The following is a 24488-nucleotide window of genomic DNA, read 5'->3' on the forward strand; positions in this document are numbered from 1 at the left end:
GCGAGAGAGAGAGATACTTAAAATAGTCTTCGAAAGAAAGAGAAATATGGAGTTGCTTCACAAATCTGGAATGTCCTCCAGTTCCCCTTGTCCGGCGGGCGGGGAGGGGGGAGGCGGGGGTGAAGATGCTGGCCTGGCTGCTCCGGTGATGGGCTGGGAGCCGGGAAGAAGCTGGAACCGCGCCCAGGTCAGGACCCGACCGGCTTCCAAGGGGCCACGCCGGCCCTGGCCCGGGGGACACCCACCGCGAGCCCTAAAGCAAATGAGGAACAAATCCCGATGCTGGGGCGTTCGGGGCCCTCGCTGGGAGGAGGGAGGAACGGGCTGGAGCGGCGGCGGGGGCGGCGGGGGGGGGCAGTGCGGACGCGGGGCAGGCCAGCCCGGCCGGGCCTGCCTCGGAGGTGCGGCAGGACCGGGAGGAAAGCGGCTCCTCTGTCCTCGGAGGGAGAACTGCTCGCGCGCGGGGGGGGGGGGAGGCCTTCGTTTTCGGGGCGCACCGGCGGCTGGCGGGGGCGAGGCGGAGGAAGCGAGGGAGGGAGCGCCGCCCCAGCGCCTGCCGTCGGCTTGGCCGCCTGCCGGCCTTCTTCCCTCCGCCTCCCGCCCGTCGGTGGCTCGGTGCCGTCTCTGCCAGCTTGTCCCTAAAAGGTGCTGCTCAGGCGGCGGGGGAGGGACCGGCCCCTCCCCGGCTTTTAGGCAGCGCGAGCGGCTCGCGGCGCTCAGCCAGTATCCGCTGCTCCCGGCTCCGCTCGCCTCTCTCGCCCACCGGCCTCCTCCCGTCCGTCCGTCCGTCCGCCCCGTCGGGTCCACAGCCGGTCCAACCGCAGCCATGGAAGCCATCAAGAAGAAGATGCAGATGCTGAAGCTGGACAAGGAGAACGCCATCGACCGAGCGGAGCAAGCCGAGGGCGACAAGAAACAGGCCGAGGACCGCTGCAAGCAGGTGAGCGCTTGCTCGGACGCCGCGAGCCCTGCCGCCCCACCGCCCGCCCGTCCACCCCGGCGGCCTCCGCAGGGAACCCGCTGCCCTCCGGCTCTCCTGCCGCCACCAGGGCACGCATTCACCTCCGCTCCGTCTTCCCTGGGGCGTGGAGCTCGGGAGCGCACAGAGAGAGCCCTGCCAGGCGGCGGCAGCTGGGGACGGGCGCGGCGGCTTCCTCCCAAAGGCTGGCGCTCGGAGGTCTACCCTACCGTGGGGGGGGGGGAGGGTCCCCCGAGAGGGGTGGTTCCAAGGCTCCGGGGACCCTTCCCAATAGACCCCAATTACCCAGGTTGGTGGCCACCCTTCCTCCACCCCCGCAGGCCAGGCTAACATCTGTGGGGCGCACCCACACACCCGGCTGCCCCCCCCCGCACACACCCCACCAGAGACGGGGAGAGATGCCTCAAGCTCCCCTGACTCCCTCGTTTCTCCCCCCCCCCAAACAGCTGGAGGAGGAGCAGCAGGGGCTGCAGAAGAAACTGAAGGGCACCGAAGATGAGGTGGACAAGTACTCGGAGGCCGTCAAGGAAGCCCAGGAGAAGCTCGAGATGGCAGAGAAGAAGGCGGCGGACGTGAGTCTGGCTCAGTCCCGGCGCTTGGCGGGGGGGGGGCGAAGAGCGGGGGGGGAGTGAGGGAGTACAAAACCCAGGAGAAGGGGGTGCCCCCGGGGGATCAATCCTGCCCAGTTCCAGGGCGAGTGCAGCGGCGGCGGGGGGGGGGTTGTCTTGGGGGGGGGGGGCGGGAGGCACAGATGAGCCAGGGCATGTGTGGCGAAGCGCTCCGTGAGATATTCCGGGCTCGTAAAGCCGTAGCAGCTGCCTGCGTCGGGGGTCGCGCTCTCGCGCTCACCTCGGGCTGCCTGGCACGCGGCTGGATTGAGCTGTCATTGGGCTATTAAGAGGGGGCGGGAGGGGCCCTGGGAAGGGAAGGGCCCCTGGTGGCATCCGCTGGCTGCCGGCCCAGCTCGCAGGAGGCATGCGTTCCTGGGTGCTCGTTAGCCGCTGGGGAGGGCCGGGCGGGGGAACAGGAGGAAGAGAAAGTGTGGGCCAGGACAGGCGGACGCCAGGGCAGCCGGCCGGCCAGGAGGGAGGGCAAGGGGCCCGCCGAGGGCTCCCGGGAGAAGGGCGCTCTGGCGTGCCCGGGAGCGAGCGAGGGAGGTGATGACACGCCGCGGGCTTGGCCGGGCCCGGCGTGGAGGAAGCGACAGCTGCGCCCGGCTTAAAGAGGAGCCCACGCAGGGGACGCGCCGCTGGCCCTCCGAGGGCATTTGACACCCTATAAATAAATGCACCTCCTCTCCTGAGGCCGCCGGAGTCTCGGGTGAAAACCGAGCCGGGAAACTTAAGGAGCCGCTCAAAGGGAGCCGCCCGCACCCGCTCGCCAGGAGCGCGCCCAGCGGGGCACCTTCGTGGGTCGCCAGCAAGGAGGACGCGCCCCAAAGGGGGTCAGATCAGCCAGCAGGCAGCCTCCAAGGCTGTGACGGTGGGGGGGGGGAGACCTGGCCAGAGCAGGGCAGCTGTCTTGGTAAGCCCCCACCCCCAAGCTCCTCGGGCCTGCCTGGGCTTCTCTCAATTGGCCCCCTGCTGGTTGCTCTCCTTGGACCCAGCGGGATGTCAGGAATCCAAAGGCTTCCAAAAGCCCAGAGGGCGAGCAAGGGCAGGCACCTCCAGCTGCTCATCGGGCGGGGAGGGGCGCAGCTCCTGCAAAGGTTCCGCCCCCTTGGCACCACAGGCAGGTGCGCTCTGCCGCCGTCGCCTCCCCACGCCCCCTGCCCTGCCCCGCATCTGCCTGGCATTGCTCTGTGTGTCTGGCGGTGCCCAGCACAGGTCCAGTGACAGGCCTGGAAGACACCTGGGCAGCCTGAAAGCAGAGCCTTCCTGCTAAGGGATGACGGACACCCCCCCAGGCAGAGACAGCCCCTCCCTCTTACAGGCCTCTCCACTTGATGAGGCAGCCGAAGAACCAAGGAACTATTCTACACTTGTCCTGGTGGGGGTGGGGTGAGGAGGTGTTGGCCAGACTTGCTCCCTGCCCAAAAGGCGCTAATGTAAACTGAGGTGGTGCTAATGGGTGCTAATGAGACCCGACACCCACCCATCAACCCAGTTTTCGTGAGGCTCTTCCCTCCCTCCCTGCCCGGGAAGTAGGTTTATTTATTTATTTATTGCATTTTTATACTGCCCAATAGCTGAAGTTCTCTGGGCGGTTCACAAAAATTAAAACCATTCAAAGTATAAAATATACAGTATATAAGCATCATATGGAATACAATATAAAAATACAACCAGTATTTATAAAATCAGTAGGCTTGTCTGGGAAAAGCCTCTGCGACTCGCAGCCTCACGAGACCTGGGGCGGGGGGCTGTTCAGCCTTCGAGCCTCCCCCCTCGTCCCCAGGTGCTGGCCAGGGTGTAGGGGGCACCATGGCTGGCTGGTCTGCCTGGGCCCTCCTAGCTGCCCTGAGGAGCTTCAGGTACCAGAGCCTCTTGCGGAGAAGGGTGCTCAGCAAGGAACACACATACACACACACACGCACACACCCGCAAGCGCCTGGCCTCTAGTGCTCCCCCTCCCCGCACACACACACACACACAAATCCCTCCCCCAGGCTTGGGGCCAGGCGGGCCTGGGGAAGTGGGGCTGTCAAGGGCTCCTCCAAGAGCCCCGCAGACCCACGCTTCAGCACGCCTCCTAGCCTTGCGGAGCGGATGATGGGATTCCCTGCTCTTCTTCAGAGACTGGCTGAGCGTGGCCTCGCTCTCTGGCTCACCGCTGCCGCCCCCCCGCACACCGCTCTGCCTTTGCTCATATTTGGCGATTCGCTGGGCCGGAGGAGGAGACTGGTGGGTGCTTGGCCGCCCGTCGCCTGCCTGCCTGCCAGTCAGTCTGTTCTCCCCACTGGGTGGGGCCGGCGCGAGGCCGGGAAGCAGCGAGGAGTGCGCAAGGAGGCCCCAGGGTGCCGGCCAGGCGCCTGTCTCCCCATGCTCCTTCCCAGGCCAGATGGCCCCCAGCAGACCCTGAGCCCGCCTGGCCAGAGCCCCTTCCTGGCCCCACGTTTGGCTGGGGGGCTCCCCCTCCCCACGGTCAGCTCCAGGCACCTGGGGCGGGTGGTTGTAGGGGTGCACCCGGACCTGCGGCCACATCTCCGGGACTCTTCCCTGTGCCCCTCCCAGGTCAGAGAGCAGCCCACAAAGTGTTCCCAGAATGTGGGGGCGGAACGGGGGGGGGAAGAGATGCTGTGGCACATGCTGCAGCCCCTTGGCCTGGCGATGCTCTTCTGCTCCCCGTCCCCCACACTCCTGCTGCCATCAGTGCAGCCTTCCCTTCCTCTCTGCACTAACTTGGGGGAAGGCAGCACCTTGGATCATGGACCCCAGAAGCCAGTTGTAGGGAAAGGAGATCCAAGGACATTTAGCCCCACATTGGATTGATGGCTTGAGCTGAGACCTCTGCCTTGTGGGACGCAAATGCCCCCCCCCCACACACACACATGTAGACAGGGGCAATGCGGTGGACATTGTTCACTTGGACTTCCAAAAGGCTTTTGACAAAGTCCCTCACGAGAGACTCCAGAACAAACTTAGCAGTCATGGAATAAGAGGAGAGGTCCCCTGATGGATCAGCAACTGGTTAAAGAACAGAAATCAGAATGGTCAATTCTCCTGATGGAGGGAAGTAAATAGTGGGGTTGGTATTGGGACCAGTTCTTCTCAACTTGTTCATAAACGATCTGGAATTAAGAACGAGCACTGAAGTGGCCAAGTTTGCCGACAACACCAAATTATTTGCATACATAATCCTCCTGTCCATGTTATCCTCACAACAACAACCCTGTGAGGTAGGTTGGGCTGAGAGTCTGTGATTGGTCCAAAGTCACCCAGTGGGTTTCCATGGCCGAGTGGGGACTGGAACCCGGATCTCCCGACTCCCAGTCCAACACCTTAGCCACCACACCACACTATTTATTTCCTTCCATCGGAGAATTGATCATTTATTCCTACTCTCTGCTTTCTGTTCTCTAACCAATTACTGATCCATAAGAGGATTGCTCTTCTTATTCCATGACTGCCATGTTTGCTCAGGAGTTTTTGGTGAAGGACTCTATGAAAGGCCTTTTGGAAGTCCAAGTAAACAATGTCCACCAGATCACCCCATCTACATGTTTGTTGACACTCTCAAACAATTCTAGTAGATTAGTGAGACAGGACTTGCCTTTGCGGGAGCCATGGTGATCTTTCTTCAGCAGGACCTGCCCTTCTGTCATGGCTAACCCTACTGCCCCTGTTTTGGGAGAAGGTGTTTTAGGTAATCAGTCAGAATCAGATTCGGACCTAGAGGAAGCAGCACCAGACACCAGCCAGCCTGTACAAGTGGGGGAGGAAGCTCTCACGGGCGATTCATCAGATGGGAGTCAGCCCTCTCCAGAGTTTATTTCCTCAAAGCCAAATCCTACACACTCAGTGGGAAGTGAGCTTTCTTCTGGAGGAGAGCACCCCAACAAGTTAGCTGATGCTAGGGTCCGTCGGAAGCTAAAATGCACAGAGCGGACGGAAGGCATGAGAAAGTCCGTCTGACTAGGATTGCGCCAGAACCTGCCTCCGCACCAGGCTCGCTGAAGTTACGGGCGTTTGGGAAGGGGCTTCTTGTTCTCCTTGGTCGGGCAATTGTTGCGCTTAGTTTGCATAGTTTTGCCTAGGGGGAAGTTTCCAAGAGATTAGACTCTCTTCAGGTAGAAGAGATGTTTGCTGCTTAATAAAAGCTTTGTGGATTACCTAGCAGGCCTCATCATTTGTCTCCCATCGAAAGCAGGAGCTTTCTGAGAAACACGACACTTTCTATATGCTTACTAATTTTGTCTTTATTAATGCTTTCAGCCAATTTACCTGGGACAGATATCAAGTTCCCAAGATGCAGGAGGAGAGTGAGGCTTGGGGATGGGGCAGGTGCTCCAAGCAACCTGTGAGTGGCAGCAGGCATCTGAGCCAACAGTGGCCTTAGGGGCCTGACCTAGCAAGTAAGGAGAGGAGAGAGAAGGCAGGCAGCCAAGCCAAGCAAGAGGGCTGGGCTGTCTGTGTGTGCATGTCCCAGGTCACGGGATGGGAGTACACAGACACCGCCTGCCTGAGAGGGCGCCATGAAGGGGTGGGTGCTTCCCCCTTCGCCTCACAGCTGCAGGCAGGGGGAACCCTGGAAGTCCCCCAGAGGTCTTCCCAAACACCAGCTGCAAGAGGAAGGGGGAATACTTGAGGCATAGCCCCCATACAATACTCCAGAACAGAAAGGAAGTCAATGGCCATGAACAGCTACCAGCCCCTACTAGCCAGAGTGTCCTGTTTCTCAAAACCTCCTGCCTTCTTGGGAGACAATAATGGGGCCTGCTAAGTGACCCACAAAGCTTTATTCAAGCAATAAACATCTCTTCCCACCTGAAGGGAGTCTAATTTCTAGGAACGTTCCCCTAAGCAAAACTATGCAAACTAAGTGAGACAATTGTCCTTTCAAGAAGAATGGAAAGCCCTTTCCCCAATTTATTTATTAATTTATTACATTTCTATACTGCCCAATAGCCGGAGCTCTCTGGGCGGTTCACAAAAATTAAAAACATTCAAAGTATGAAACAACAGTATAAAACCATAATATAAAATACAGTATAAAAGCTCAACCAGATAAAAACAGCAGCAATGCAAAATTACAAATTTAAAACACCAAGTTAAAATTTATTTAGAGACTGTTAAAATGCTGGGAGAATAAAAAGGTCTTCGCCTGGCGTCTAAAAGTATATAATGTAGGTGCCAAGCGAACCTCCTTAGGGAGCTCATTCCACAGCCAGGGTGCCACAGCAGAGAAGGCCCTGCTACTGGTAGCCACCTGCCTCGCTTCCTTTGGCAGGGGCTCGGGGAGAAGGACCCCTGAGGATGACCTTAGGGTTAGGGCAGGTACATGCAGGAGGAGGCGTTCCTTCAGATAGCCTAGCCCCAAGAGGTTTAGGGCTTTAAATGTTAATACCAGCACTTTGAATCGGGCCCGGACCTAGACTGGCAGCCAATGAAGCTGACGTGATGTGGTCTCGTCGGCCAGTCCCTGTTAGTAACCATGCTGCCCTGTTTTGTACCAGTTGAAGTTTCCAGACCATTTTCAAAGGCAGCCCCATGTATAACGCATTGCAGTAATCCAAACGAGAGGTTATCAGAGCATGGATAACTGTAGCTAGGCTATCTCTGTCCAGATAAGGGCACAGTTGGTATATCAGCCTAAGCTGATAAAAGGTGCTCTTTGCCAGTGAGTTCACCTGTGCCTCAAGTGACAGTACTGGATACAAGAGCACGCCCAAACTACGGACCCGATCCTTTAGGGAGAGTGCAACCCCGTCCAGGACAGGGCAAACATCACCTTGCTGGACAGATGAACCACCTGCTAACAGTACCTCCGTCTTGTCTGGATTGAGTCTCAGTTTATTAGCCCTCATCCAGTCCATTACCGTGCCCAAGCACTGGTTCAGAACAGCCACTGCCTCACCTGGGTTTGATGAAAAAGAAAGGTAGAGCTGGGTATCATCTGCATATTGATGACACCTCAGTCCACATCTCCGGATAACCTCTCCCAGCGGCTTCATGTATATGTTAAACAGCATAGGTTAAACTCCCCAAGATGCGTTAACTTCAGAGAGACTAGTTCTGAGGCAGCTTCTGACAGGATGCCAGCCGGGCTGACTTTCTCTCGCCTTCCTTTAGCTCCGCCCATTTTAGTCTGCAGCGTACTCTAGGGTCGGCTAACCTGTCCATGCTCTCTCCTTCGGAAGAATGTTGGCTTCCCACTGATTGTGTATTATTTGCCTTTGAGGAGATAAGCTCTGGAGAGGGTTCACTCCCAGCTGATGAAAAGCCCATGAGAGCTGCCTCCCCCACTGGTACAGGCTGGCCTGTGTCTGGTGCCGACTCCTCTACTTCAGAGTCTGATTCTGATTGATCACCTGAAACACCTTCTTCCAACCCAGGGGGAGCAGGGCTAGACATGACACATAGCCAGGCAGCATTCCCTTTGGCTGTACCATGCAGTGGCTACTGGCCACTGAGAGAGGCTGTACAGGCTCTTCCCCACCCCCCACCCCCACAGCCTGATTGTGCCAGGGCTGCTGCCACAGCTCAGAGGCTGGCATGGCACCTGATGCAATTGGCTCGGCTTTTGGAGCAGCCACATCCCAAGAGAATCCATTGTTTTAAACACCTGTGCTTTTCAGGGTTCCATAAGCACAACAAAGAAAAAAGTCCAGTTCCTGTTCCCAAGGGGCTTACAATCTAAAATTGACAGGGGGGATGCCAGGTGGACAGGTGAAGAGGACAGGTGGAAAGGAGGGGGATGGTCAAATAGAATTCCACACACCTGTGCGTGACATTCCCACACCAGGGACCCTACCTTCAGTAGTACCGAAAAGGACTCCTGGATTCTGGGATTCACCCTATTTTCAATGCTTCGTTTATTCATTGTAATGTATTATATTTACATGTCACTTCCCATTGCAAAAAGAGTCTTGACATGACTTTATGCAAGAAAGAGTATCCAGAACTCCATAATCAATATAATCAACACATGCTATTATGGTAATACAAACCATAATCAATAGAACACAATATTATAAATAGGTACCATAAAAACATAATTGTAAAAGCACAACACTAAAAGTGTTTATCTACAATACACATCAAACACCAAAATATTCAACACCCCCCACCCCCCGCGAGACACACAAGACAGCATGAACACCACAAAAGCAACCCACAACTATTGGGCCACATCTAATGTCCAGATGCCTGGGGAAATATGCATGTCTTTGCTTGGTGCTGTAAAGACAACCATATCCGCATCTGCTGATCTTCCTTGAGGAAAGTGTTCCATAAATACTTGCCATTTTGGATCACAAGTGAATCCAGAATTCTTCAAAGGTAGATGAGAAAATTCCTCAGAGACAAAAGGAGTCATGGACAATATCCTAAGATCATGTTCAATAGCACCCCTGAATCTGGACTCAAGCAAAACAAGGAGAAATGTTTTTTGTTTTGCAAAGGTAAAGTACAGTTCTTGAGAAAAGTGTTCATACAACATGGGGAAAAGCCCTGCCCAGCGAAGGTCAGTGCTACCAGAGAGCTAAAAGCACAGACAGCCATTACAGAACTGAGATGCTTTCAGGGAACGGTGCACTATCTAGATTGATATGTAGATCACAAGCTGAATATAAGCCAACAGTGTGATGTGGCTGGAAAAAAGGCAAAGGCTATTTTGGGCTGCATTAATAGAAGTATAGCTTCCAAATGGTGTGAGGTACTGGTTCCTCTCTATTCAGCATTGGTTAGGCCTCATCTAGAGTATTGCGTCCAGTTCTGGGCTCCACAATTCAAGAAGGACGCAGACAAGCTGGCGCATGTTCAGAGGAGGGCAACCAGGATGATCAGGGGTCTGGAAAGAAAGCCCTATGAAGAGAGACTGAAAGAACTAGCCTGGAGAAGAGAAGACTGAGGGGAGACATGATAGCACTCTTCATATCCTTGAAAGGTTGTCACACAGAAGAGGGCCAGGATCTCTTCTCAATCATCCCAAAGTGCAGGACACAGACTAATGGGCTCAAGTTCCAGGAAGCCAGAGTCCGGCTGGACATCAGGGGAAAAAATCCTGGCTGTTAGAGTGGTACAGCAATAGAACCAGTTACCTAGGGATGTTGTGGGATCTTCCACACTAGAGGCCTTCAAGAGGCAGCTGGACAGCCATCTGTCAGGGATGCTTTAAGGTGGATTCCTGCATTGAGCAGGGGGTTGGACTCAATGGCCTTGTAGGCCCCTTCCAACTCTACTATTTTATGATATTTGCAAGACCTCTCCACAGACACACAACCACAAAATCCGCTATTAAAATCCATCATCTCATTCTTCGCCCCCTCTTGGACACAGGAGCAGGTGCTGAGCAGCCACCTAGCCCCAGGGAGCACAGGGGCCTAATGCTTCCGGCTCACCTGGCTGCCAGACACAGAAGTGCCCACCTGAGGAATAAGGACTCCTCATGAGTAAAGGTAAACTCATGACCAAAGCTCTGCATGTGAGCAGATGATTCCTTCGGTGGGTCATAGCTGTGTTCTGAGACTTAAGCACCTTCCGTTCTAGGCGCAGAGTGCTGGAACAAGGCTTGCGCTCCAGTTCTTAAGATGCCCACCTTGCATTCCCTTCATTATCTAGCCCCCTGTTTTTGGACTGACTGCTGACCTTGCCTTTGGTACTGACCGTGATTCCCTGGATCTTTCTCCATGCACCACTGTGAGCAGGATGCACAATATATGAGGAAATGAATTTCAGACCTCACCCACCACAGGCATCAAGGCCTATCCAAATGGCTGGAACTGACATAAACAACAACCTTCTCTTGTGACCATTGCAGAAGAAATAGGTAACATGATGTAAGGGACCTTTAAACAAGACACCGTTAGTTGATGGACGCTAGAAAATCTCCATAGTGACCTGTGCCAATTGGCAGGTTGGCATTATTTGGTTGATGTGAGCCACTCTTCTTTGAAGTAGGGAAAGTCAAATCTCTCTAGAATGGTTGAGGGTGGGCAGAATTCAAAACCACAATAACAGAAGTTCAGTGAGAATGTATATTACAGGTCAAGAAAGGTGCCACCAAATTGAGAGGTCACCAGCATGCTTAATGAGCCGTGTCAAGGTAGCTATTAGAGAAATGAAGGCTTCTACAGAAAATGGATAGCTTGCCTGAAGGAGGGCAACCGAAAGGAATACCAAGTTGCACAAAAGAAATGCAAGCAGGCAATGAGAGATGCAGAAAAAGCATTCACAATCAAGAACTTTTGAAATACTTCAGCGACAGGAGATGGGCTTGGAAGCCCAGTGGCACCACTGGATGATGGGAAAGTACTAAAGGAAGATAAGGAGACTGCAGAGAAGCTGGATGGATTATTTGTGTCTGTCTTCACAAGGCAAGATGCAGCACAGACAGATCCCCGTGCCTGGACACACCTTCTCAGGAAGGAAGTCTGAGGAAGGGAAGCCAACAGTGGAGACAAGAAATGAAGTTCTAGACTTCCAGATGAACCTGCATTTGACAAGTAACCAATTAATGGCAGCAGAATTCTAGATGTTCCGGACATCTTGAAGTGCCTCCTTTGCGTTACCCCTCACTATCCTCAAGCAAAACGGGTGGACAGCAGCGGTGGAGAGCGTTGGTGGAGAGCAGCAGTGGTGGAGAGCAGCAGTGGTGGAGAGCATTGGTGGAGAGCAGCAGTGGTGGAGAGCGTTGGTGGAGAGCAGTGGTGGAGAGTGGTCCGGACTGTGGTGGAGAGCAGCAATGGTGGAGAGCAGCAGTGGTGGAGAGCAGTGGTGGTCCTCACGTTGCTCTTTTAAGCTACAGGTTAATCAGCCAGCATGGCGAATGCCAGGACATCCCTGGTGCCCCATGCCAGCTCCAGAGAAGGATCTCATTCCAAAATGGCCTGAACTGGAAAAGGATTCCTGCTTCAGATTACCACACTAAGAGATCTTGGGAGCCTGTCCATAACTGGCTCAATCCGATGTGAAAAGGGCCACATTTAGAGCTAGGAGAGAGGATGGAGAAAAGACCAGCAGATTCCAGAGCCTGTACAATGAAAAAAATGGATCACCCAGGTCCCTATTCTGCTGAGAGGGAGCATGGAACACTGAAGAGAAATGGACAACGATATTCCTGAAAAGGGACCGTCCCTAAACCCGCAAGTAGCTCTTGGAAGCGGACGTTCAGCTACTGAGAGGGAGCCTGAGCGCTCTTGTAAGGCTGGCAGCGCCGTGACCAGCGCCGGGGATGTCTTTGGCTCTCGAAGAGGTATTTGCCCGCCTTCGAGATGTACAGAGGCAGACGAGTGCTGCTGAATACCAGAACTACCAGGTATCCCAGGAGCGCTGTCGTTACACAGCTTGGTCACGAGGGGGCTCAGGTGTGTCTGGGCGGGGTCAGGAATGTCCTGTGGCTGTTCTGCGGACGCGTGGGGCTGGGGGGGGGGGGGGCAGGAACGTCCCTCGCCGGCTGCGGAGTCCTGGGTCTCCGGCTTCCGACGTCGCTCGCTGGGGGCTCCTGGGCCAGCCCGGGTGACTCGGGCTTGCAGTCCTGCTGCTCGGAGAGCCCAACAGGGGTCGCAGCGGCGCCTGGTCAGAGGCCGCTACCGGGAGAGCAAGCTCCGCCCGAGGCTGCACGCGTGGGTGCCTGCGAGGAAGCCTCGCGTGGAGCGCAGCGCGGCTTCCTCCCGAGGAAACACGCATAGGCTCGGCCTGCGCGCGGCCCTAGGGGCCCGCCTTAAGTGAAGCTCTCGCCCCTTTCCTCGCCCGCGCCCACCTGGCACCTGGGGAGGACGGCGGACGAGCCCGCCCACTGCCGCCCTCCTGACGGAAGGCGGGCAGCGGCGGCAGCCGCGGGCTCTTTAAGGGAGAGGCCGGGCCGCCCGCGCTGGAGGAGGAGGCGGAGGCGGAGGCGCACAATGGGCAGAGCCGGCGGGAGGAAGGAAGAGGAGGAGGAGCGCGGAGCGCCGCCTCGCTTCCCAGCCTGAGCGCTTCTTCCTGCTGGGCGGGTAGGCAGGCCAGCACACGGGCGCAGGGACACCGGGCCAGGAGCCCCGCCAGCCAGGTGCTCCGCGAGACGGCTGATCAACCCCCGCCGCCGCCGCCGCCGCCGCCGCCGCCGTATCCCCGAGGGGCTCCTGCCGCAGCCCGATCCGCCCGCCCGCGAAGATGGCCGGGAGTAGCTCCATCGAGGCAGTCAAGAAGAAGATCCAGACGCTGCAGCAAGTGGCCGACGAGGCCGAGGAGCGGGCCGAGCACCTGCAGCGGGAGGTGGACGCCGAGCACCAAGCCAGAGAGCGGGTGAGCGCCGGAGCGCGGCTGCGCTGCTTTCGCCTCTCCCCGCCCCGGAGGGCTCGGCCGTCGCCCCGACGCCGCTCGCCCCGAGGGGCGCCTCGTGGCTCCGCGCCGCTCTTTGCGATCCGGTCATGGAGCGCGGCCCAGAAGGGCGGGGCTCCCCGAGCGCGTGCAGAGTGCCTTTGCCTCGCCCCTTGGCAGGAAGGCCTCTCCTTTGGCGGGCCTGGGTCCCTAGGCCCGGGCCCAGCGCGCGCTCTCGGGGGGACGCAGTGCGGCGGCCCAGGGTAGCACGGCTGAAGGGTCCGGGTGCCTGTCCCTCGGGGCGACTCGCTCCAGGCGTGCTCCTCGCTCCGCCCCTCCCTCAACGCGTTTGCGCCAAGCCTTGGGTCCATCCGGCCCTCGGGGGTGGGGCGGCCGGGGGGAGGAAGGGGGATCCGCATCCTCTCTCTCCGCCCCCCCTCTGCTTCCTGCCTGCCTTCCAGAGCTTTTGGTCTCTGACGCGCATCCCGCGGCGAGTTGCCACACAGAGGGACGTAAAAGTACACCAGACACACTCAGGGAAGCCCCCTGGCTCTAGACCCCGCCCCGGTAGAGGGGGGAATTCTTCACTTCTCCATGGGGAAGCCACATGCATGGCTTCGAGGGGAGGGTGGCCGGCCGGCTGGCCAGCGGCTGCAGGAGCTGGGCTTGGGTGGTCCCAGTCGGGCTGTGTTTCTCCCCAGGGTGCTTTTCCTATATTTAACTCAAGCTGAGCTTTTTTGGCCTCTTGGTTGGTTGTGTTGGTAAGATGGGGCAACTGAGGCAAGGATTGGGGGGGGGGGGGACATGCCCAAGGTCTCCTTGCGACTGTGGTGGTGGCTGAGCCTCGGGCCCACTCCCCTCCTGTTGGGGCTGCTGACCCTGCCCACCCCGAGTCCTTGTGCCGGGGCGCATCCCTGTGACTCTCCTGGCTACTGGCACCTTTGCTCCATTGGCTGTGGCTTGCCCAGAGGGAGGTTCTCATTGATGGGGGAGGGAGGGGGAGTGCAGGAAGTTGACTAAGGGCTACATTGCACTGAGCACTCGTCCAGGGGGCTGCAAGGAAGAAGGCCAGGGCTGGGCTTGTCAAGAGGCGTGTGTGTGCGTGTGCGTGTGCATGCATGCCAGCCATGTCAGGCAGAAACTGCAAGAGCGTGGGGAGGGAGCGATGCCCCCTTGGGCCTCTTCCTGGCCTTCTACAGGAGGAATAGGTCCAAATTGTACCAGTTCATCCCAGCTGCAGGGGAAAGTGGCCCAGCCAGCCAGCCACAGGAGCCCTGGGGGCTGGGGCTGCCTTGGCCTTGGAGGACCACATCTTATTGCGGGGGTGGAGTGGGGAGCAGGAGAGAGGAATGCCGGGGGGGGGGGCGGGGGCGCATGAGGGCCTGTCCATGCTTCCTGTCCCTGTGCTCAGGGCTTCCTCTTTGGAGTCCCTGGAACCAATGCCGGCCGCTGTGTGAACCATTGACCAGAGTCGGCTGCGAGTTCTCCTTGGCTTGGCCTGCCTGGTGTGCCCCCCCTGACCCCCCCCCCCCGGCCCAGGAATGGGACGGGATTGTTCCTCAAGCATCCTGGGTAGAGGAAGAACATGGCTATAGGATACCGGGGGGGGGGGGGGCAGAGCAAATGAGGGGGAAAGGGTTCAGCAGTTGCCCCATGAGGCAGCTCTTTCAGTTCTGCAGAGCATTGGGGTGGGGGGCGCGAGAGCTGGATGCCCCCGGCCTGCCAATGCAGGGCAAGAGCTAGGTCTGCCAGCCCTGTGGAGGAAGGAGTTCAAGCGAGAGCAATCCCGACTGGGCTAGAGTGTTGGGGGCGGGGAGGCCTTCATGTGTTCCTCCCCCTCGAGATGCTTTCTTCCATGGGGAGAGGGACTTTCCGGGTCGGGGCTGGTGGCAAATTCGGTTGTGGGATGGAAAGGGAACTGGGGGGGGGGAGCAAATGGCTCTCCGGGCAGCCTGGCAGGTCTCCCAGCCAAGAGAATGGCTACCCATGGGAGGGGGGCACAGAGGGGGCAGGTGTGAAGCGACAAGGACCGCTTTGCTCCACCAGGCCACAAGGACTCCGCCTTCAAGAAGCCTTCCGATCTCTTGGGCCGCGGCTGCCTTGTGCGGAGCTGGTTCACTGAGTCCGGAACGGCCTGCAGGGCCCGGCAGCTGTGGCTCTCCGGGCTTTTGGCCAGGCGCTTTCCCAGCCCTGCCCGGAGATGCTGTCTGCACAGTTCTGCCACTGAGCCAAGGCCCCTCACTGTGCTACGCCAGCAGGAGAGGGCAGGGGAAGATGAGGGGCCTTTCCCCGTGGCTGGGCCACGGCTCCCATCCTTCAGAAGTTTGCTGCGCTTCAGCCGTGGCCGCGGGTTCCCTTCCATGAATTTGTCTCAGCCCTTTGTAAAGCCATCTGACCGAGGGCCCGCTGCTGCCACACCTTGTGGTGGTGAATTCTCTGTGTGCATTGCAGGTTATGATGTGAAGTGGAGTCTCTGGATGCTAGATGGCAGCGGCTGTTAAGCACAGTAGCTAAGAATGGAGCCTCCCTGTTCCAGGGCAGTGTACCTCTCTCCCGGCAGCAGAGGCTTGAACTGCTGCCTGCAGCCTTGGACTTGCTGGTGGCTCTTGTATTGCCATATGGGACTCGCCGTTTCCTTCCTGGCCCAGAGCGTCCTCCACCCACCTCCAGCCATTCCAGGAGCTACAGCAGAGGAGGCCCAGCCCTCAGCAGGGCGGGTAGGGGGGTTTCCTCTTGGCTGCCCCCCCCCAGGCTCTGCAGCCTTTCTCCTCCCTCCCTGGCTCCTTTTCTCTTCACTCGTGTCTCCTTCCCTGGGTCCATCTCTCCCCCTGGGCCTGGGTAGAGGCCGCCTACAGCCTGGGCCTGGCTCAGGGCCTGTGCACCCCATGGCAGGAGCCCTTTCTTAAGCCTCCCGCAGACCTGCTCTGGGCCTTTACCTAGCAGCATGCTCCTCCCTTGCCTGGAATGTGGAGGGGAAGGAGGGGCGCTGCCCTGGCTCCTCCCTCCCCTCCCCTTCCGCCAGGAGGGGTGGAGGGAATCCCACCTCCTCCAGGGCTCTGTGGCTGCAATAAACAGGAAATCCACCCTCCGCCCACCCACCCCCACCCCCGCCCCGCGCGCTCCGGGAGCAGCTCTAGTCCATCCATCTCCTTTTTGGGAGTGAATCTGCTCCGGAGGCATTCCTGCTGGTTTAGTCACTGCAGAGCAGGCGAGGAAGAGGCAGGCACCCGGCTCCTCCTGTGCGCTCGCCCTCCCACCCCACAGGCAGCGGCGGCAGAGGCGGCTCCCTGGCCCAGCTGGTCTGCTGCAGCCCCCCAGCCATCCTGCAAGGCAGGGAAGGGCCTGGTCACGAGGGGGAAGGGAGGAGAGTTCTGGAGCCCCCATGGCTCCCCAGGGAGCTGATGCGGCAGCAGGCCGGAGTGAGCCAGGGCCCTCTTGCCTTTCTGCAGTGATGGGCCAATTGTGGCCTTACTGACGTTTTGCCCCACAGCACCCATCAGCCACCATAGCCTATAGAAAGGGATGATGGGAGTTGTAGGACAAAGCATTTGGAGGGCGCCAAGCTGCCTACCCCTGTGAAGGCTGAACGAGGCAGCACGAGGGTCACCTGTCTGCTGTGGCCAGAGCCCCTTCCTCTGCCCTCTGCTTCCCCCCTCCAGCCTCAAACACCTGGCGATGCCACAGCTGTGACTGGCACCCCACGCTTGACATGCCTCTGCTCTGCGGGATTGGCTTCTACTCACTTCGAGCGCGATGGCCTCCCAGCGCAGACATTACTGGGAGGGAGGGAGAGAGAATAACACCCCCCTCCCGATCGCCTCATCATCGCTTCATTTTACAGTGCCTAAAATGTGCTTGGTGCTGTACAGAGATTAAAACCCAGAGGCATAATTTCCTCCCTGCCTGCAGGTTCATGGCCTGAAATGCAGGAGGCAGCAGGAAAGGGTGAAGAGGATACGCGCCACGGCCTCCTGCCCGTTTGCACCCTCAGCCCTCCTGACTTGGGCTGTCTACAATGGGGGTGGGCAACTTGTGGCCATCCAGATGTTTTGGCCTTCAACTCCCCTCACCATGGACTATGCTGCCTGGGGGGAATTGTAGGCCAAACATCTGGAGGGCCACACACTGACAACTCCCACCCCACCCCCAACCCCAGTCTACACTGATTGAAACCCTGGAGAGCCACTTTCTGGGGGAGCTGGGGGAAGCCACGCCTGAGAGCGGCCAGGCACCAACCTGAGGCCTTCTGCATGGAAAGCTCGTGGCCTCTTTTGCGACTGAGTTGTGGCCCCTCCGCCTGCCCCCCCTTCCTGCAGCCAAAAAGGGGGAACTTGCACAAAGAGGAAAGAAGCAGAAAAATAAACAAACACTCCCTGAATAGTATGGCAGGTGGGGAAAGTGAGAGAGCAAGGACTAAGATTCCTTAAAAAGGGAACAAAGGGACCAGCTCAGTATTTATTTATTTATTACGGCTTAAAACTGCCCAATAACAAAAGTTTAATGGGAAAGAGTTTCACGTGAGAGAAAGCAGGGAGAGTGGAAATTTATTTATTAAATTTAAATTTTATATACCGCCCCATAGCTGAAGCTCTCTGGGCGGTTTACAAAGTTAAAAAAAGTGAACATTAAAAAGTATACAAAATTTAAATCCATCAAAAATATAAAAACAGCAGTATAAAACAACAGTATCCATTTAAACAACAACAGTTCTGGGGTCCATTAAAAAACAAACTTAGTATATGTTGTTATATGCTGTTAAATGCCTGGGAGATGAGAGCCCACGGCAACAGGGGCTAAAGAAGATAAGGCGTGTTTGATGACTGGCAGAAGGCACAGCGTGGGCTGGCAGGCTGTGGGCTGTCCTGCAGTTTGGGATGGGGCCCTTGGGACTAGCATGGTCAATCACAGGGTCTTTAGGCGCAGTGGATGGCATCTCACAGGGCTTCTGGGGGGGGGGGGTTCAATAGCTTTCAAGCACCTCCAGGGAGCGATGGGACGGCTCTTGCCTGCAGTCTCACAGAGCTGCTGCTGCCAGACAGTGTTGACAGTATGGACCTCGATTGCCGAGGGCAGCTGCCGACTTTTTAGGAACTCTGGTCATTCCTAGAGTTGCATATTTTGTAGACAAGGGGGTGGCACTTGAGATAGGAGTGACCACCCTGACGGAGGCTGTGCACTGGGGCCATGGTGAGGGTGGCATCACCTGAGACAGCTTCTGCTGGATGGCGGGGGGAGTGGGGAGCTTGGAGGTAGGCTGGGGTGGGCCCAACGGGTATTGGGCAGTCACCGAGGGGGGGGGGGAGTGTGTGGAGGCAATTCTGGCAGGGATTGTGTGTTTATGTGCGCACACACGTGACCAACCTCTGGGCTCTTTATTCTTTGCAGGCCGAGTCTGATGTGGCATCTCTGAACCGCCGCATCCAGCTGGTAGAAGAGGAGCTGGACCGAGCACAAGAGCGCCTGGCCACCGCGCTGCAGAAGCTGGAGGAGACAGAAAAGATGGCCGATGAGAGCGAGAGGTGGGGGGGGGGCTTTGGGGGGAGGGCAGAGGGAGGGGCAGGCGTGAGCAGTGAAGTGGGGGAAATCTCTCTGGGCTTGCTTGAACTCTGGCTGAGGGCTTCAGCCACTTGTCTTTGCTCTGAGCCACTTGCATTCACTGACTCTAGAGGTGTCATGGCCTCAGGCCGATCTTGGGGACCTGATCGCCCCTCTTCCCCGGCCATCTTCAGACCAGCTCCAGGTGTGCACATTGCTTTACAAAGGCTGGGGATGCATCAGTGGAAGCTCTGTTGAGCTTATCGGTCCTGATTGCAAAAGCTGCCAGAGCCCGACTCACAGCTGCTGGAGGAAAAGCATCCTTGGGAGTTAACCGTGGCCCAGTCAGACCACTCTTGATGAACTCTAAACTTCTGTGGCAGGCATGGTCAGCAGCATTTTCAGGACAAAGCTGCTCGTGATGGGAAGGATCCATGATTGGATCTTACAGTCTTTTAATTCCTGTTGTGGCCTAATAACAGCATTTGGAGATCACAGAATCATAGAACAGTAGAGTTGGAAGGGGCCGACGAGGCCATTGAGTCCAACCCCCTGCTCAATGCAGGAATCCACCTCAAAGCATCCCTGACAGATGGCTGTCCAGCTGCCTCTTGAAGAACCCATGACCCTCCCTGGGTTATGGGTTCCTTCACGTGTTGTTTGTCCCTGAGGCTTAGAAGATGGAGGGCAGGCTAAGAAGACCCCATGGGGCAAAAGAGAAGTCTCCTAGCAAAGGAAATGGAACACAGGCACAGAAAATGACACGGGGCCACGAACCGGTTGCCCACCCAGGTCAGAGGAGTGTTTGGCTTCCGACCAGCAGCTCCAAGGCGCACGGCGGCTGCAGAGTGACCAGAGGTGCTCTCCGCCAGCCCCTCTATTCACAGGCAGAAGCGAGTCAGAAGGCAGAGGGCTTCCTGCCACATTATTTATTTTATTTATTTATTTATTACATTTTCATACCGCCCAATAGCTGAAGCTCTCTGGGCAGTTCACAAAAGTTAAAACCATAATAAAACAACCAACATGTTAAAAGCACAATTACAAAATGCAGTATAAAAAGCACAACCAGGATAAAACCACGCAACAAAATTGATATAAGATTAAAATACAGAGTTAGAACAGTAAAATTTAAATTTAAGTTAAAATTAAGTGTTAAAATACTGAGAGAATAAAAAGGTCTTCAGCTGGCGACGAAAGCCGTACAGTGTAGGCGCCAGGCGGACCTCTCTGGGGAGCTCATTCCACAACCGGGGTGCCACACCGGAGAAGGCCCTTATTATTTTGTTTAACATTATTAAACAAAAATGAATGAAACAAGGGGAGAACCCAAGGTGGGAACAGCCAAGAAATCCTGCAGGGCAGCAGGAAATGACAGGGTGCTGCATGACGGAATTTCTGGACTTGGACTTTTCTCAGGGTGTCTAGTGCGAAATGCTCAGTGATCAGTGAATTCCTTCGGGAAATCAGGCCTACAGCAAGGTGAGGGTTCTAACAAGACTATTTTGACAGGGAGCTTAGTCAGTGCACCAGAGGGTTTGCACCGGGCGTGTGCAGGTGGGTGGAACCAGCACAAAAGCATGGTGAGAACCAGGTGAATGAGATGGCCTCTCCTTGGCCTCCACTGAGTAGGCCTTTCTCCTTGCCTGCTGTGAACTGGCCTGGGGCAGAGAGAATGCAGCCATCTTGCTATAAACCAGGGGTGGGCAACTTTCAGAGGTCAAGAGGCCTCCTTACCCCCTCCCCCCAATGCACCAAGGGCAGCCCCCACCCCCACAGCCATCGGATTTGCAGCAGTGACCAAAATTGCTCTGATCTCACGGGGAATCAAGGCGTGTGGGAAGGGCAAACCTATGTTTCCAAGCAGCATCGCCCCTCCAGGAGGCTTCCAAGACCAAATGAGGCCCCTGCTCTCCACGTGCCTCGTTTCCCTGCAGAATTGGCAGGGTTTGCACCACCAATACACAAAGCTGCTGGTGATGCAGCCACTTTCTCCTCTGCTCTGCAGTTTCGTCAGCCACAGCTGAGCCCACAAAACCGCCCATGGGAGGGGGTCACATGCATTAAGCACATGCCCACGTCTGAATTGCCATGGTTGTGTGGACTGGTGGGGCAAGGGTCGTGAAAGCCTCCATGCATCCAGAGGCTGCAGCGGAGGCAGCGTCCGGCCCCGGCAGTCTTTGTAATAGGTCTTGGTGCCGGTCAGTTTGTGATGGTCTCAGAGGAGATATCTCAGCCGGTGCCCACGGAGGCCCTGGGAGGAGAGGTCTACGGGAGCAGCCATTCCTTGCAGAGGGCGTGAGGGCCTTTCCCAACCCCCTTTTTGCATCTTCAGCAATGGCTTGTAGTTGCTGACAGCCTTCAGAGCAAAGTGATGGATCTGAGAGGTCTGAAAACACCCCCAGCCTGGACCCATAGAGTCTGTTGCAGAGCCCCCATGCTGGTGGGTGTGGCAGCATTTCCAGGCACAACCCTCCTCCTCCACCAGCCCTGTCCCTGTCACACCTGGATCTCTCTTCCTAGTTGGCAGCAGGTCCCAGCAGAAGAGAGCTGTGCTGCCTGGGCTCTTTAAACAGAGATGCCGGCATTGAACCCGGCACTGTCTGCCTGCAGAGTGTGAGAGCTGACCCTTCCCGGGTGGGGTGGAGAGTCGCTGTTCTTGCAGTCCTAAAAGGCCAGGCGAGCTGTTGGGCTTCTCAGGGATGCCCCTGTTTCGGCTCTCCTCATGCCAAGGCTGCAAATGGATCGAGGGGGCAGAGCCTGACAGGGTGGGGCTGTGAGGGGCTTGGAGCCCCCGGGACTTCAGCATCTCTGGCAGTTGCCTGGCTGGGGGCCTCTGGCTGTGCTGGGGGCCTCTGGCACCGCCGGCCCCTTTGCTGACTGTGGCTTGTTGCTCCTGCAGAGGCATGAAGGTCATTGAGAACCGAGCCATGAAGGACGAGGAGAAGATGGAGCTCCAGGAGATGCAGCTGAAGGAAGCCAAGCACATCGCTGAGGAGGCCGACCGGAAGTACGAGGAGGTGAGCTGAGGCTGCGGCCGGCTGGAGGGACAGACCCTGTGAGCTGGAGGAGCTGCAGAGGAGGGGTGCCAAGGCGGTGGGGGTGCCCTAGGCGCTCCCTGCCTGCCTGCTTCTCAGGCTCCTGGCTGACTGCTGCCTTGGCTTGGCAGGTTGCCCGTAAGCTGGTGATCCTGGAAGGGGACCTGGAGCGCTCTGAGGAGAGGGCAGAGGTAGCCGAGAGGTGAGTGCAGGCCCAGCGGGGGCCCTTGGCCCAGCTCTGTCTGGGGCATGCCAGCTGGAGCCTTTGTGGGGAGGCTGCGGGGGTGTCCAGACTGGGGGTGCCCTGAGCCATCTTGGCAGTCAACGCTCCTGCCTGGCCCTGAAGAAGGGGGAACGTCCCACTCTCCTTGAGGCGGGAGTGGAGCCAGTGTTTGGCCCCAGGCCCTGGCCTGAGACCCCCAGGGTGGTGTCTGTCTTTCTGCCCATGTGGGTCACGAGGTGGGTGGGGGTCTGCCTCTCCCACCTCCAAGCCCTTCCCTCTTTGGCCCGATGGGCAGGGCCTGCATCCACGTTGGGGTCAAAGGGCCAGTTTGGGGTGTGTGGGTGCATTGCTTCCGCCCTTCCCACACTCCCTTATGGGGAGGAAGGTGTTGCTGCTGCTGCTTGCGTGGGAGCGCTTGAGTGGCCGGCCTGCTCCTGGCGGGGTTGGTTCATCCCGGCACCTCTTTGTGCGCGTTGGTCTGTGCCCCTTGGGGATATTCCAGCCCGTGCTGCTGCTCCTCCCCCTCCACTTTAAAATGAAAGCCTCTCACCCTTTTACTTACAGAGATGGTCAGGCAGGATTTGACCCAATAAGGAGCAACACTCCTTTCGCCTTCCGGTCTTGACCCTTAAATTTAACTTGCTTGTATTTCATTGGAACGTTTCCCGCATTGAGTTATTCCAGTCTCTGCAGCGTGCCCTCCATGGTCTGCCCCACACTTTGGGGGTGGCGTGCGGGTCTTGCCTGTGTTCTCCTGCAGCTAAATATGCCCCGCCCCACCTTCCCTCCCCAGCCGCATGAGGCAGCTCGAGGAGGAGCTCCGCACCATGGATCAGGCCCTCAAATCCCTGATGGCTTCCGAGGAAGAGGTACTGAGCGGGGGCCTCACGCCTCCCCCCAACCTCCCCCCCTCTGTCTCTCTCTCTCTGCCTCCATCTGAGCTGCACAGGCGGCCTGCGCCTGCCTCACCTCCTCCGCCTCCATCTGCTGCTGCTCTTCTTTTCCGCTTGGCCCAGCCTGCCAAGTTGCTCAGCTCTGGGCCTGGATCGTTTGCCACCCTCCAGGCGCAGAGCCGGGCATTCGGGTTGCTGGGGTGGGGTGATGCCTGACCCTTGGTGGAGCGAGCCGGGTGGGGCGTTGGGGGGGCGCCACCCCCCTCCAGCGGAAGTGCAGCTTCCTGCTTCCCTTGGAAGCGATCACCACGGGGCACAGGAGGGGTGGTGGTGGTGCTGGGTTCTTCTGTCCATCGAAGAAACGCTCTGTGGGACTGCTTTGAAGCCCATGGGGTGGCTGACTCTTGAGGAGGGCCAGCCACGCAAGCCACGGGTGCCAAGCGGAAGGCTGAAGAAGGCCTCGCCGGATTTACCCCAATGTGGGATTGAGCCCTAGGCCTCCCAAGGCATTTTCCTGGCCTTGGAGGGTGAACCCCCGCCACCTTCCTGTCCTGTAAGGGCTGTGCCTGACTAGCCTGCCCGCCTTACCCCCCACTCCCTGCCAGTCCCTGGGAATGGCAGCCCCCGGATGTGCTTGGGTCCAGCAGCAATGCATCCGTGTTCTGACGTGAGCCATTCCGTGAGGATCTGCCCTCTCTCGCACACATACCCCAGCAGCCCTACAATATGCTCTGGGCCAAAGGGCCCCTGCAGGACCCCTGGTGCTTCTTCCACCGCAGGCCTCCCTGCCCCAAGAATTCCCAAGGCAACAGGGCCTTGGCAGGCGCTGGCCCCTGGCAAGACTCCTTCGGGGGGCCCTCCCCAAGAGGAGACCTGCTGCTTTCCGTCTTCCTCCTCCTCGGGTGTTTCTCTGTTCTTTCAACTGCTTCTCTCCCCACCCCCATCTTCCTCCTTTTTCTTCTCTCTCTCTCTCTCTCTCTCTTTCCCCCTCCCCCCCCCCCCCGGTCCTGGGTTCTGTTCTGTGCCTGTCTCTGTGTTTCTGGCTGGACGCAGTAAATGTGGTGACCTTGAGGAAGAGCTGAAAATTGTCACCAACAACCTCAAGTCCCTGGAGGCCCAGGCAGACAAGGTAGGGAGGGGGCCAGGTGTGTGTGTGTGGGGTGAGAGATGAGCTCCACAGCAGCCCCGAGTGCCAGGGTGGGGTCCTCTGTGAAGGGGATGCCGGTGGCAGAAAAGCCGTGGAGGAGGGGCCAGGGGCCACGCTGGAGCGGGTCCTGGCCCTGGGGGAGTGGTGGGCCATGACCCATCCTGACGTTTTCCTTTTCCTCCCCACCCCAAGTATTCCACCAAGGAAGATAAATATGAGGAGGAGATCAAGTTGCTGACGGACAAACTCAAGGAGGTAAGCGGGGGCTGCAGACGGGTGGCCCCACCTTGCCTTGGGGGCTGCGAGGGACTGGTACCGTCTGGAGGAGTGAGGGAGGTAGGGGGTAATGCAGAATCCGGGAAGCCCCCTGACATGGTCTCCAGCCCATCTAGGCCCGTATTGCGCTGTCCGGCGTGGCAGCCGTGGCTCTTCCTCCAGGGTTGCAGGCAGGAGGTTTCCCGGCCAATGGGTGATCCCTTTTCTGTCCCCTCTCCCCAGCTTTTGGGAGTGGGTGTTTCTTTGGGACTGCGGCATGTGGGGGAGGGCTCCTTCCTCCCCCCATCCCTGGGCTCTCTGTGCACTCCAGAGACCAAATGGAGGGATGTCTAGATTTGACTGTTTACTGAAATGTGTGAATTCGCACATGAGCGGGGCTGGCAGGCTGAGGGATGTGGAGTCGTCCCCAGTTCGGGCTCTGTGCGATGGGTCAGTGGGGCCTCTTGGCCTGTCCTCAGCCTCCCCCCAGCCCCACATCTGCCCTAGAGTGTAAGCCC

The 24488-nt window shown here is 57.8% G+C and overlaps 1 protein-coding gene across 8 annotated transcripts in view; it reads left to right on the plus strand.

The window, feature by feature from the left end:
- The first annotated feature begins 691 nt into the window (after nt 1-691).
- The window catches only part of TPM2 (tropomyosin 2), a 28432-nt gene continuing 4635 nt past the window's right edge, over nt 692-24488 (plus strand). For 2 of the 8 annotated variants that reach the window (XM_063128386.1, XM_063128387.1), the window contains exons 1-7: nt 722-940; nt 1426-1551; nt 18265-18398; nt 21317-21434; nt 21584-21654; nt 22469-22544; nt 23908-23970. In XM_063128386.1, coding sequence (XP_062984456.1) covers nt 827-940; nt 1426-1551; nt 18265-18398; nt 21317-21434; nt 21584-21654; nt 22469-22544; nt 23908-23970 — 702 coding nt within the window. In that variant the 5' untranslated portion in view covers nt 722-826. Of the gene's footprint in view, nt 941-1425; nt 1552-12717; nt 12865-18264; nt 18399-21316; nt 21435-21583; nt 21655-22468; nt 22545-23621; nt 23698-23907; nt 23971-24488 lie in introns of those variants that run through there. The other 6 variants (XM_063128388.1, XM_063128389.1, XM_063128385.1 and 3 more) reach the window with 4 other exon arrangements.

Source organism: Elgaria multicarinata, chromosome 6 (genome assembly GCF_023053635.1).
Source record: "Elgaria multicarinata webbii isolate HBS135686 ecotype San Diego chromosome 6, rElgMul1.1.pri, whole genome shotgun sequence".
Lineage (NCBI taxonomy): Eukaryota > Metazoa > Chordata > Lepidosauria > Squamata > Anguidae > Elgaria > Elgaria multicarinata.